Source organism: Siniperca chuatsi, linkage group LG24, assembly GCF_020085105.1.
Source record: "Siniperca chuatsi isolate FFG_IHB_CAS linkage group LG24, ASM2008510v1, whole genome shotgun sequence".
In the NCBI taxonomy this organism is placed as follows: domain Eukaryota; kingdom Metazoa; phylum Chordata; class Actinopteri; order Centrarchiformes; family Sinipercidae; genus Siniperca; species Siniperca chuatsi.
Window position 1 is genome coordinate 8,749,885 of NC_058065.1, and position 13,475 is coordinate 8,763,359.

Below are 13,475 nucleotides of genomic sequence, written 5' to 3' on the forward strand. Positions count from 1 at the left end.
ACAGACATATAGTGGACACAGGAAGGGAGGATATACTGTACAGGTCATCTGTCTTTTTATATATCCATATCCAATGTAGAACCCCACAAACTTCATCCCAGCCCTGCTCCTCATCCTCTCATTTTAAATCCATCTTACCTTGCAGTCACTAATGTAGTACTCCTACAGCACTAAATCCTGCCGGGGATTTAACCGCCAGAGCTTGAGGAAGAGTGGCGTGTGGAGGAGCAGAGCCGTCAGTCTGAGAGAGTTCACTTAGGCCCCTAATAGTTCCAATATCTCCTCAAAACAAAACTGTTTTGTGAGCTGTGGTGGGGCTTACGCCAGTTGGCTTTATGTTATTTGGCTATGTGTGCTGTCGCTCGATGTCTGACAAGCTGTCGGCTCATTGAGATGAGTGGCAAAATCTCCAACTACAGCGCTCAGTGTTTGGCTTATATCCATGCGTCGATACCACCACCAGTGAGTAGTTGTCAAAAAAATCGAGACTCTAGTCAAAACAATCTGTAGAAAAACTCTAGTTTTCATATGAGGATTAAGGAATGAAAGACAGACACAGGAGGAAACACAAAGAAAGAGCAATGATGTTTTTAATGCTGACCTAATTAAGTGTGTGCAGTAAGTCGAGCGAGTTGTTCATTTCCTGGAGATACATATTTCTTAAACGACGAGGCCATTTTCTCTAAAGAAGAAATTAAATATGTTGCTGCGTCAGAGACAGAAAACCACTCAAAGCCGTATCAGGTTGTCACGAAGCTCAGTATGTATTTACTGTTTTTATGTTCACACTGACCTGTTCACATTTGCTTGTATCATCAATCCGTCTGTCCATTTCTTTACATTTTGAAATAAGCCTGGTATGTAGATGACTGTTTTGCCCTTCAGTACAAACACCAGTAATGAAATATCTGCTTCTCTTTGTATTTTCTCTCTGTCTGTCCAGATCTCTCTTTTGAAACAATCCCTGGAGCTGCAGTTGTCACAGTCCCAGTCAGCTCTCCAGCAGCTGCAGTCTCAGTTCAACCAGGAGAGGGAGCTGCTGAGCCAACAGCTGAAAGGTAATCAGAATCAGAAATACTTTATTGATCCCCGAGGGGAAACTCTTTTGTTACAACTGCTCACTATCCCGTCTAATCTGGCCTATGCCCCTTTCCTCCAAGGGGGAACCACAGCTACAAGCTGGCACTGGAGTGTCGACAGTCAATCTTACCTCAAAGTTCCATTCCTTAAGATTTTCATTATTTCACACCCCACTATTGATGTACCACTGTTTGTAATTTTATTTGATTGTTAAAAGTTAAATCTCCAGCATTTCAGAAAGGAAATCAACTCCTGTTACAGTGCTATACTGTTGTTTGGGAAACTGCTAGCGACTCACACACAGCATGAGATCAGGTCAGGGTTGCTCATAGCATGACAGAAAAAGACCAATCTTTAATTAAAAAATGTGAAGTGATAAATCGTGACATGTCACAATGAAACAAAAATCCAGGATGGGTCGAAACAAAAATGCTCCACTTGTGTTTTAGTATTTTTGTGTTTTTACAAGACTGGCGAAACCGAATGGTTTTCTACTCTGCAAAATGAAAATCCAAAACACGCATAAAAATTCCAAAAGTAAAATAAATAAATAATGTTTATATCACTGTTTGCGTGTGTGTTTGCAGAGATGCAAAGAGAACATCAGAGGAGAGAGCATCGATTACAGGAGGCTCACTGCTGTGCCCTGGGAACCATGGAGGATGCCAGACAACACCAGATAAGGGTAGGATTCACACACACACACACACACACACATCAAGCATGTATGCATGTAGGTGTGCATTCTTTGGCTTGGGATTTGTAGTGTTTACTGCAGTTTTAGTTTGTGTTTCAGGGTTCACAAATTTTGACAAAAATCTGTTTTTCTTCTGAATATTGAATATATTCCTCCACTCTTAGAAAAAAGTAGAGCGGTACTGTAACTTTTGGAGTGTCACTTGGACATTACCCCATAGCAGCACTACAGTACCCTTTCTGGTACCCCTTCAATTTGTACCTTCACAAATATCCCATTATGTGCTGTTGAAAATGTGCTTTGCAGTACAAAAATGTGCTGTTGCTGTACCTATTTTTTTTTTACTGTGTTCTTGTCTGCTTGTTTTTTCTATACAGCAGTCTGTGATCAGCAAAAATCCGTAAAATAGTATTTCTGGTGCAAGATGAGATTCTCAGTACGAGGACTGTAAAATGGAAGATTTTCTCTGACATGTAACTTGATTTGTTGTCCTCGTATTCTCTACTGCTCGACATTATCCTGAAGCCATTTATAGCCTCATACAGTTTGGAAAGTGCAGTAGTCAGTGTTGCAATTTGGACTTTTTTCCCCCCCAATTTAGTCTTTAGCACATTAATTATTTGTGAGCCTCTGTGAGTGATGGTCTACAAAACTACCAACACAAGACACAAAAAGAACCAACAGTCTAAGTATAGGAAAAAGTGTTTTAGTTGTTCTAATATGGTTAGTTTAAATGTAATGATCCATCCCTCCATTCCTGCTGCAGAGTAAATCGGAGGTAAAAGATTCATAAAGCAATCAAATCTGCGGAGAAAGTTCTAGCTTTGTGAAAGAATTCATTCGGTTCATCTACTTTAATTCCACCCATTTTCTTGTTAAATTACATTGAAAATGAGCCATGGTGGTAATAGTTTATTGTGGAGTTTATGGTTGAAGCTCTCCTATAATTACATTGCAGGCAGGAACATTTGATGGGTTTTTTTTACTGCCCCATTGAACAAATGATTGTAGCACTGTGTCTATGAGGGGATGTGTCAGATACCTTTTAATGTTGTTTTTGTTCCTCCTGGTTGAGGTCACAGATCACATAATGCACCTTTATGGAAATTAGACTGTTCAGTAGGTGTGATTTCATGCCTGCTAAACAAAACAAGTTTATTGCTGTTTAAGCTAAGTTGGCAACCAGGCAAACCTCCCACACAACTGTGTGGATGCTTTTTCACAGAAAAAAAGCATGAATAATGCTTTTCTGAAAAAATACCTTTGTTTCAGTTGGCTTGCTGAACGCCATTTCTCGAACATTACATCATTGATATATGGTATATTAAAGGTGCATAGTGGGAGCAGGGTTTAGTACATTAACTACTTATACAATATATATATATATATATATATATATTTGCATATAATTTACATATAATTTGCATATAATTTAAATTACTTGTGACCGCTCTCACTGAGGAAGAACTCTCCCTGCTGGTGCATTCAAGGATTCGCTGACACCAGAGATTTTAGAGTTGGTCACCAAACAACTGTTTTCAATGTAAGAAATTGTCAAATTGATATGATTTCACAATCAAAATTCCATTCTACACACTAATCTTCACACTGATTTTCATGCAAGAAAAAGAAAGTCATAGTATACAGCCACTTTGGAATGACACTGTAAGTTAAACTTAATACTTTCATACTCATTTCTTAGTTTTCTATGATCTTGGTGGAGCTGTCTCACCACTATTTGTTCTGATGTTGTGTAGCTGTGAGCAGCTCCTCTCTTTCTTTTATGCATTGCATTGTGGGACAAATAGTGTCCATCAACAGTACACTCAATAAACAAGCGGATTAAAGCTGCATACTGACTGTTTTGAGTATAATTACTTTTGTCACTTCTCCTGCCTGAACACCCTACATTCTCAAAACCTTATTAGAATAAGTATAGAATTGGGACTCAGCTACAGTGTTCATTATTTCTCATTGTTTGTCTTCTGGGTTTAATTTTCCAACCAGTGGCTTCATAAATGCAATGCTTTCTTTCAGCCAACTCATGTCAAAGCATCCTTGGGGCTCTCAAACTCTTAACACTACTCACAACTGTGTCACCACATGGAAAAAACGAATTTTTGATTATATCCTCTTGATCCTCTCCTCCATTTCTTCTCCCTGTCTATCCTCTCCACTCTCCTCCTCCCTCTTCCTTCTCTTTCCTGCCCTCTGCCAGGCCCTGGAGGAGCGTCTGAAGCAGGAGCAGAGGGAGGAGGTTCATGCTCTGAAGGAGGCCCACAGGAGGACCTTAGACATCCTGAGACAGCAGTCAGACCAGGAGCTGCAGACGCTGCGATTTGAGCTTGAGGACGAGGGGAAAGCAAAGCTGGGTAAATGATGATACACATAAAAACTTGCCTTTGACTGTTTGCAGCCATTTCCCTTCATTAGGTTTCCATCCACATCCTTTCTCCCTGTGGCATGATTTTTAAATTACAGCAATGACTTTTCTCCCCTGTTTCTACCTGCTGTGCCCTTAGTGATGACAAAACATTTCATCCTCATTCTCCATCTCTATTAAAAGAATGGAAGGAAACACAACCACCCATGAACAAAAAGGCAATGCATATCTCTGCAGGCCGTTTGAATTCTCAGGTTTAATTGTAAAAGACCCTTTGAGAAAAGTTTGTGTGATAATGGGACCAAATCAGATTGTATTCAAGAAGAATAATAAACAAAAGTCTCTTGAAATCAAGAAGTTTAAAAGGAACTCAGGTGATGAAAATCTTGAATTCTGGTGGAAAAGGATTCACAAGGAGCAAACAGGATATACACTACATCATTTATGATCTGCCCTCAGTGATAACACTTGTACACACAGTCATTTGGTTTTTATTAAACCATCATATTTCTTCTCTGATGATGTTTCTACCCATGATGCTGAGATGTTGCTTGACGTTTCTACCCCATGTGTAGATGTTCACTCACTTTAACTCCGGTGTTTCTGTCCGGCAGCGTCTCTTCGTGCAGAACTGAACCACCTCCATGCTACCTCCATAGAGCATCTGAAGCAGATCCACCTTAAAGACAACACTGCCGTCAAACGAGAGCTAGAGAAAGCTATGGAGCACAGCCACCAGCAGGTAACTGTGATGAAAACTGTATTGTCTGTTTTCTTCTTTGTCCTTTTCCTGTGTTTGTGTGTGACCTAGTTAACATCTTCTAACTAACTACTTCTCTCTCTCTCTCTGTTTTTCTCTGTTCATGTGTGCACTGTTCATGTATTTCGTCTAGGAACAAGAGCTCCTGGTTCGTATCTCAGACCTGCAAGCAGAGCTGTGTTCCCGTAGCAACCGCATCACCGATCTGGACCATGAGATCCACTCTCTGAACGAGACCATCGACACTCTGACCAGAGAGCTGGAGCTGAAGGGCAAAGAGGTGCTGCGGGTCCGCAGTGAAGCTAACCATCAGATAAGGTACATAACACTAGAATGGTTGATAGAACTATTAAATTAAAAAACACCTTATATATTCCTTTTCTATAGACGAATTAACCAGAAAAGAAAACTCAATTAAACAAACTGTATATATCATATATGAAACATTTCCCAGTTATAGGATGTTATTATTATTGAAGGGGGCAGAACTAAACTGTGACTCGACACTAACTGACCCAGTTTGCAGACGACTAATCCTGCACTCATGTCGTATGGGAATACCATCTGAACAGTTTATGATTAAAGGCAAAAGAAACTCATCTATACCATGATGTGTTTCTGATGTAATGATGAGTTTCCTCTCAGATTCTGATAAACTTTGTGACTTTTAACACACATTTTACAGCAAATCAAACACTGAGAAGTCAACAGCATTTGTAAAATACAGTAGACATAGAACCTCTGACTTGTCATTTTGAGAGGTGGGCAGTGACCATTTTATTCAACCACAAGATATGCCTTATGACAACATACGCCTTAAGTTGTGTAGTTAGAATTCATGGTCTTAAAGGGGTACTCCAGGGATATATTATTGCACTTCTATAAAGTTGGGGGACTTGCAAGAGACAGATAAAAAAGAAAAGAATAGTCAAAATTAAAGCAGCAGAAGGCATTATACAACTGTTTGCACAGACTGAGTAGCAGTGCCCATGACTAGTAGCTAGAACGATAAATCAGTCAGGCCCATGTATTGGCCAAGATCAACTTATTACAGATATATCGTATCGGTGTAAATGCCGGCAAATAAGTAACAAGAAATTGAAGATCAGAAATGCCAAATGTGTGAGGTTATTTCGACACAGTGTCATATTTACGTAGTTTGTTGACAAGAGAGCGCTTATTATGTATCTTGGTCACTTGGTCATCGCGATGGTCTTACAAGCTTCAGCAGCCTGTGCTATTAACCCTGCCTGCAGTAATTCTGGTCCTGCTTATCTGCAAGCAAAGATTAACATTGTTTTTTTTAAAGGAATCTTGATTGCACTGTGTTCCCATAAGTGAATCCAGTCTTCATTACTTCCTTCCACTTGGATTGCAGACAGATAAATGAAGACTCTTGCATTAACACAGTAGCTATCGATACCATTTCTTTTTAGCACTACGAGAAACCCCACGTTCCCTGCTCCAGCTCTGCTCTTTGGGTCCCAGCTGAGTTTAGTTTGCAGCTGCGCATCTTGTCCTCTATAATTTAGTAAAAATGCGGCTTAGTCTCATGGTTCTCTACCAGGAAAATAAGTGTATTTGTGAGCAATATCCATGATGATGTACATGTGCAGTAAAAGCCCCTAATGACACATAAGTGATTACTGTTAATGTATACTTGTGATATTATGCCGCACTTAAGGAAAAATGCATCCAACACACATTACATGTTAGGTTATGTTATTGTTACATGTGACCTACTGTAATGTTGCATCATGGATTATTTATTAGGTTTGTTTGTCTGTGCTGCAGAGCCCATGAACAAGACCTTTCAAAGAGACATGAGAGGGACCTAGGGGAGCTAAGTGCAGTCCATCACAGAGAAACACAAATCATGCTGGCTGACTTCAACAAGGCCCAGGAGGTCCTCAAAGACAAGATTTCTGCTCTACAAATACTGTAAGTCCCACAAATGTGTAATTACATCTCTTGTGTTGCTGCCACAATTTCAGCGTTTTTAACACAGTCTCATTGTTGTCTCTTTTTTCGGCAAAAGTAAATGCTTCTTCCGTGTAACACACTCTGTAACTTAATAATGTTATCTACTTACCTTCCTACTTTGCTTATATATGTCATGTCTGTGTGTCCAGCTTGGAGGGGACAGAGGAGAAGTTAAGGAACAGAGAAAGCCGACCAGAAGACCTGCATGTTATAGCGGAGCTCAGAGAGATGGTCACCGAACGAGAAGCTCTGGTCAAAAAGCTGGTGGTGAGTAGACTGAGTGGGATCTGGTGTGGGGGGTGAGATCTTAGGATAGTTGGTAGAAACCCAACTTTTCCAGCAGCATAATCCTTTTCTCAGCTGTCCATGTGTACACTGTGTATTTTCCAAACACTCAAATCATGTTTTTTATTTTTAAACTGCAGTCACAGATATCGCCGGCAGACACAACTGTTGCTGGCATATTTTATCATCTGGAGCTGACAAAGCAATTCCAGTAAATGTGCACTGCAGTATCAGTGTCATCAGAGATGGTTTCCCAGGGAAAGACTCACTCCTCTGTATGTATTTGGTGTTTAAAAAGATAGAAAGACACTCCACTGTGTATAGAGTGAATAATGTCTCCAGGTGACTAATTTAAAAATGAGAACCCTGCACATTTTCACCAAAATATGGCTAAATATTTGAATATAGAAGTTAATTCTTAACCTTGGGAATAGTAGTTTGACAAAATCCTCCACATCTCAACAGTCTTTGCTCAGTAAAACAAGAAACTGAGCAAACTGCATCTTAGGGTCATCATCAGTCTTCTGATAGATGATAGACAGTGAGACGCAGTTAAAAGCCCTATAAAAAGCTAGTAAGCAGACCTAGGGTTAAGATGATTTTGTAAAACTATGACTAAATACACTGCTTCACTCTCAGTCTTCATGCACAACCCTGTCAAGCTTGTTGACAGGCCAGGTGTGTTGGTTTGTGCAAGTTAAAAGCCTGTTCCAATGTCCGCCCTTACGCTTTAGTCCACAAGGCCTCAGGGCTGTCCCACTGTGAAATCAGCAACTGGATAAAAGCTCTCTGGTTGACTTTTTGAGCCCTTTCTGCACACTTTCTGTGCTCAAAGGAATAACCCACAATGCATTGTCTTGTGATGTTAAAACAGTGATGACAGTGGAGAGAAAACGGCAATGGCAAATATGACATTTCTTTTTAATTATAAACACACATGTCGCTAACCAGCACAGTGTATACTATATATATAAACATGTTGTCTTTTTTTTATAGGACGACAAGAAGTTCTACCAGTTGGAGTTGGTCAACAGAGAGACAGGGTTCAACAAGGTCTTCAATTCCAGTGCCAATGTTGGTGTAATCAACCCTCTTATCAAGGTAAGTGGTCTCATACCCAAAAGCCCTTGTCAGTGTGAGTGGCATGGATGTGGAGGATCATGTGGATGTTTATGACATCATCAACCCCCCCCCAAACAACAAGCCTCAGACAACTGAAATCCCAAATCCCCACACAACTATGAATGTATGAGAGGACTGTGTTCTCAGTATCATAAATGCTACTGTGTATGGCCATTGGTTTATGTTTTATTTTGATTGCTCTCCATTGTTCTGCCCTGAACACCACACTTCTAGTTCACGATGCATGCATTGGATTTTTGCATTACACTACATACAAGAGAATGAAAACCCATATACAACATATAAACCGAAGACTAAAACTTTAAGTTCAGACACTTGAATCTCACCCTAAAGATCAGTGCCTACAATTCACAAACAAACATCATCAATCACAATTTCTCATCCAAAAAAGTGAGCGCAATCTCATTATCACTCTCTGAAGCACACACACACACACACACTTAGCACCATAACAGCCACTGCATGCAGTTTGGCACAGTTATCCACCTTTATATACAGTTTCCAAATAAGGTTATTGATCATTATTGAAGGTAATAAAGGTAGCTGTCATAATAATTTACATTCACAATTTACAGTCTACATTGTATTTTTTATTTATATTATATTGAAATTGATCTGCAGGAAAGCTACAACCATGCAGTGAAGGACAAGGACAACGAAAACATACTGTATTGTCATTGTGTCTTACTGAACTCAAACATTAGTCTGTTACACATCATTTTATTTCATCTTCTTGTTGCATTTTTTATTCTTACCTTGAATTTAGCCTGTTGTTTGAGCACCATGAATCACCAAAGCACAAAATCATCTCATTCTTCCTGAAAACCTGCTGCGTGTGTGAACATTACATACCGTCTCACATAAAGTTTGCCATAAACACTGATCTCTCTGTACAAAGCTGCTCATCATCCTTCTTATGTGTACACAGCTGTCATACCTGCTGTTTGATCCCAGGAGTCATTCAGAAACAATACTGCTTGATTTCAGCATCATAACATCAGTGCTCTCCTTCTTCCCTTTCCTCCTCCTCCCCCTCATAAAAGTGTTGCTCACTGTGGGTTGTTCGAATTAGGTAACATTATGCGTCTTTGATTGCCTCACTTACACTTCTAAGCTCCATGAGCAGGATTAGAACATTTCTGACTTTGGCACCTCCTAGTGGAAGTATCAAGAAAGTGTCTGTGGTAGGCAGCAATACACATTCCCTGCCCAACAGATCTGCTTTTTAGGCCCATTTGTGCGTACACAGATTTTCTACCATTTAGAATATACACCTCTGCTTTGACCAATTTCGCTGACTTAGGTACTAACCCCCACCCCCCGCCAAATTGTTGTGTGTTTTATGTCATAAATTGCAGCCTGAATTGACCCCGAACAGTGATTGTCTTATCAACCGTAACTGGGCACAGGCTCTGGATTTCTCTACATGTTGAAGTGGTGTGCATGGGGCTGTAGTAAGATCAATGCTTCATATATAAAGAATTTGGATGGCGGTTACAACACAAGTAAAAGTGTAAGGACTGGATTAAACAGTGTGTTTACCTGCATCTAAGCTGCAATCGTTGGCATGTCCAGCTAACTAGCTTACTACCTACAGTAGTAACCTAGCGTTACTTCCAAGCCCAAGGAGCATGTCATTAGCTAACTACATTATTTTGTGGAGTTGCAGATTGCATAAGAAAAAGCCCAGTTCAGGACTGGCACTCCCCCACTGTGTGGAAGCCAGCCCTGGAAGCCACTATATCAGAATTTAGGCAAACGTTAGGGATTGTTTGTCCAAGTATGTTTTTCTGTAGTAAGATAAACATACAGGGAATATGTTAGAACCAAATAATAGTCTGATCCAAATTAGTCGGAGCCAGTGTTTTCAACCAACTCACAGAGTTAACATTAATTAGCTGGCTTGCCATCTTAGCTAGCTAGCCCTCATGTTTCCTGACTTGTTGAATCTCAATCCCTAATCAGCTCTATACTGCTGGGAATACTGACTTCGCCAGCTCTTGTATTCTTAAAGGTCATTTCAAGTAAAGGGCTTTTTGCCTTATGGTCACTTCTGACTATCTGTATCTACACAGGCCACAGTTAACGGTGCATATCCTCTCAATACACAGCTGATGTGGGTCATTTGCTGCAAACAAAATACATTCCTCTAACACTGAATGACCTTCCCCAACCCTGCCTTTCTGTTTGTCTGTAGTTAAAAATAGGCAGCAAATCAGATCACCGCTTCACCAGCTTTCCTAGCCAGTCAGCTCTCCGATTCGTCAGCCCTCCCACCATGAGTCATGAAGGAGAGGAAGAGGAGGGACAGGAGGAGGTAGGACCAGGAGGCCGCTTTGTGCCTCCTCACTCCCCCCTCCAGAGGTCCCTCCCCAGACTTAGGAAAGCCCTGCCACTGTTCAGCCCTCTTCCTCTTTCTCCTCTTCCTCAGCATCCTCCTCCTCCTCCTCCTTCTCCTCATCCTCCACATCATCCCATCATGCCAAGCCTTGCTCTTCCTCATGCTCCTCATCCTCAGGAAGCCCTGGTGCAGCATCAGGGCCTACAGAGCTTTAGGAGGTGAGAACTAATCTGACTTACTGCCACTGCTGCCCTCAGTTCACTTTCACTTCACCTAATTCAGGGAGTGCATTACGTGCTGTTTGCTGCCCCCACTGTCTGTATCTCTCACCTCACTTCTATCCTCACCCCTCTCCCACAAAAAGCCTTCTATCAAACATCAGATGTTTATTACCCACCTCTGAAAATCTGCATTAAAACTAGCTGCAGTGTTGCAGCCACTTAATAGTCCAGCTGTACATTACATAGATAGACATTAGTAGGCAAGAGTTACATAGATATAATGGTCAAATTACACGTGCCTGTAAAGGTGTGTCGCTAAATGTAACAAAGCATCATTCTTCATTAGTATTTTAAATGATTTGTATCAAGCAATCTCTTGTAAACCACAAATGATACAGTAACTGCCAGAAAGCATGGCACTAACACGTATTGATGTAATGATGTAGGCATCACACTACTTTTTGCCTGGTCACCTGGACTCCTGCATCTTGGCTATGGACCACAATGGAAATAAGTCTTTGACTTTATTGTGTCATCCTTACATTTTTTGTAGATGTGTGTGTGATTTAATGTCAATCTCATGATGTCAAATAAATTAAACTAAATTAAACTAAAGACGTGTCCTGAGGTAAAGGCAGGTGTCCTTCTAAGTTACATTTTATGTCTAGATTTTACAGGTAACTTAATGTTTTGTCTATGGAATCTTTGGAGCCACAATAACACCATCCGCACATCAGTACTACAGTAAGCAGCTGATTATAAATCAAATAATAGGGTCTTCTTTATCACAGCTATGAACACGTATTTGGGGACAATACTTTTTGTCATGTTCACTTTTCCTCACCAGACACCTGCCACCACATGAAGAAGATAACCTTCTACACTTTGGTTCATATGCTACCAAAACATGGCTTTTTAGCAACTTGGCCCACACTGTAAAACGTATCTCCCCAAATGGAGTTATTTCGCTATGACGACACACAAAACATGGGAGATCACATTTTGAATTGATGCTGTATCTGTGTGTGTGTGTGTGTGTGTGTGTGTGTGTGTGTGTGTGGTTGCATGTGAGAGAAACACCAGAACAGGATGCCATCACACCTCACAACCTGCATGACACTGGTGCAATCGGTATGTGGAGGAAAGAAAAGCAAGGAGGTGCGGCTCTGTTCAACACATTCTCAATGAGACGACATGTACTGCTTTATCAATAGAGTATCTTAAGTATCTCTTACATCCAGCTGTTTTTTGTTTTGTTTTGTTCTTACCTATTGGTGTGAGAAAAAGGAATAGGATTTAAAGGCTTTACATTTGTTCTATAATTCTTGCAATTTTAATATAGGCCTCAGCCAATACTGAGTACCAAACTGATCTGTTCATTTCACAGATTGCTGCAATCTTACTCCATTAGTTCAGGGTCATCAGAGAAATATAATGAAGATATAATCCCTTTTTGATCCATTATGCTTTAACATCTCATTTCTCTTCTCCTGTCATGGAACATTCACACCATCTTAGACAGAATCTTCTGTGAAATATCCTCTGAATCCTCACTGTCATCCCTGTCTGCTTTTAGTTGCTTATAAAAAGGCGCCAACCCTGAAATTTTGCACTTACAAATCAGTCTCAATGGGACTTCAAACTCTGAGTGACTCAAAGAAGAAATGACTGATTTAAAAGCACTGCAGTAACTTAAAAGTGCAAGTTGCAAATATGAAACTTGTGAGATTGCGCTTTGGTGCTTTTGTTCTCGCAGCAAAAAGGCAGTGGACACACAGTATAAGAGGAGATGAAGGAGTGCTGCGTGCTGCAAGCATGGATTAGAGAGCACTGAGAGGAGAAAACGTTTTTCTCACTTTCCCTAGATCTTCGTCCTCTCTGTTTTTGTCTGTTTAAATTTCTAAAGCAGAGCTGCATCTTAGATTACAACTGTAGTCAGTTAGGTTATTCTTATATTTTTTTACGTATAAATTATGTTTTTTTCAGTAGCATAACTTTACTTTTTTTGTTTTGTAAAAAATTGACAGTAATCTTGTTATATCTAATCAGCCGCCACTTATCGCTAATCATATAACCAAACATTACAGGTACTCCTCCAATTTGGCATTGTACTCATATAACATTGTCAGACTTGTGATAGATTCAAAATCAATGCCTCAGATTCTTATTCATAATGATGGCTTAGAATTCCTTATTCTAATATATATATATATATATATATATATATATATATATATATATATATATATATTCTCAAATATTATTACACAAGTTTACAATGGACAGTGGTTAGCACTGTCACCTGACCCGGCCTTTGATAGACTTGTTCAGGGTGTACCCCTCCACTCGCCGAATGTAATCTGGATATAGAAAATGGATGGAGGGAAGTTCACTAGTTGCTGGTTATGGTTTGATCCCAAGCTCCTCCTGTTTATGTAAGTGTCCTTGCATGTGGGGGGAAAACAACTCCCTGTAAGGTCTTGTAAAATCACGTACGGACTCAGACAATCACCAGGCTACATCCCGGATTTTGGACATCACACCAGCCTTCACTTGTTTGGTATCTATTACAAGCACTCACT

The 13,475-nt window shown here is 40.1% G+C and overlaps 1 protein-coding gene across 10 annotated transcripts in view; it reads left to right on the forward strand.

The window, feature by feature from the left end:
* The window catches only part of LOC122872046 (protein FAM184A-like), a 57,727-nt gene that overhangs the window by 35,269 nt on the left and 8,983 nt on the right, over nt 1-13,475 (forward strand). For 2 of the 10 annotated variants that reach the window (XM_044187691.1, XM_044187697.1), the window contains 10 exons: nt 944-1,058; nt 1,668-1,765; nt 3,996-4,149; nt 4,775-4,902; nt 5,054-5,238; nt 6,715-6,861; nt 7,053-7,170; nt 8,185-8,289; nt 10,529-10,648; nt 10,763-10,890. In XM_044187691.1, the coding sequence (XP_044043626.1) occupies nt 944-1,058; nt 1,668-1,765; nt 3,996-4,149; nt 4,775-4,902; nt 5,054-5,238; nt 6,715-6,861; nt 7,053-7,170; nt 8,185-8,289; nt 10,529-10,648; nt 10,763-10,890 (1,298 nt within the window). The other 8 variants (XR_006377001.1, XM_044187692.1, XM_044187693.1 and 5 more) reach the window with 8 other exon arrangements.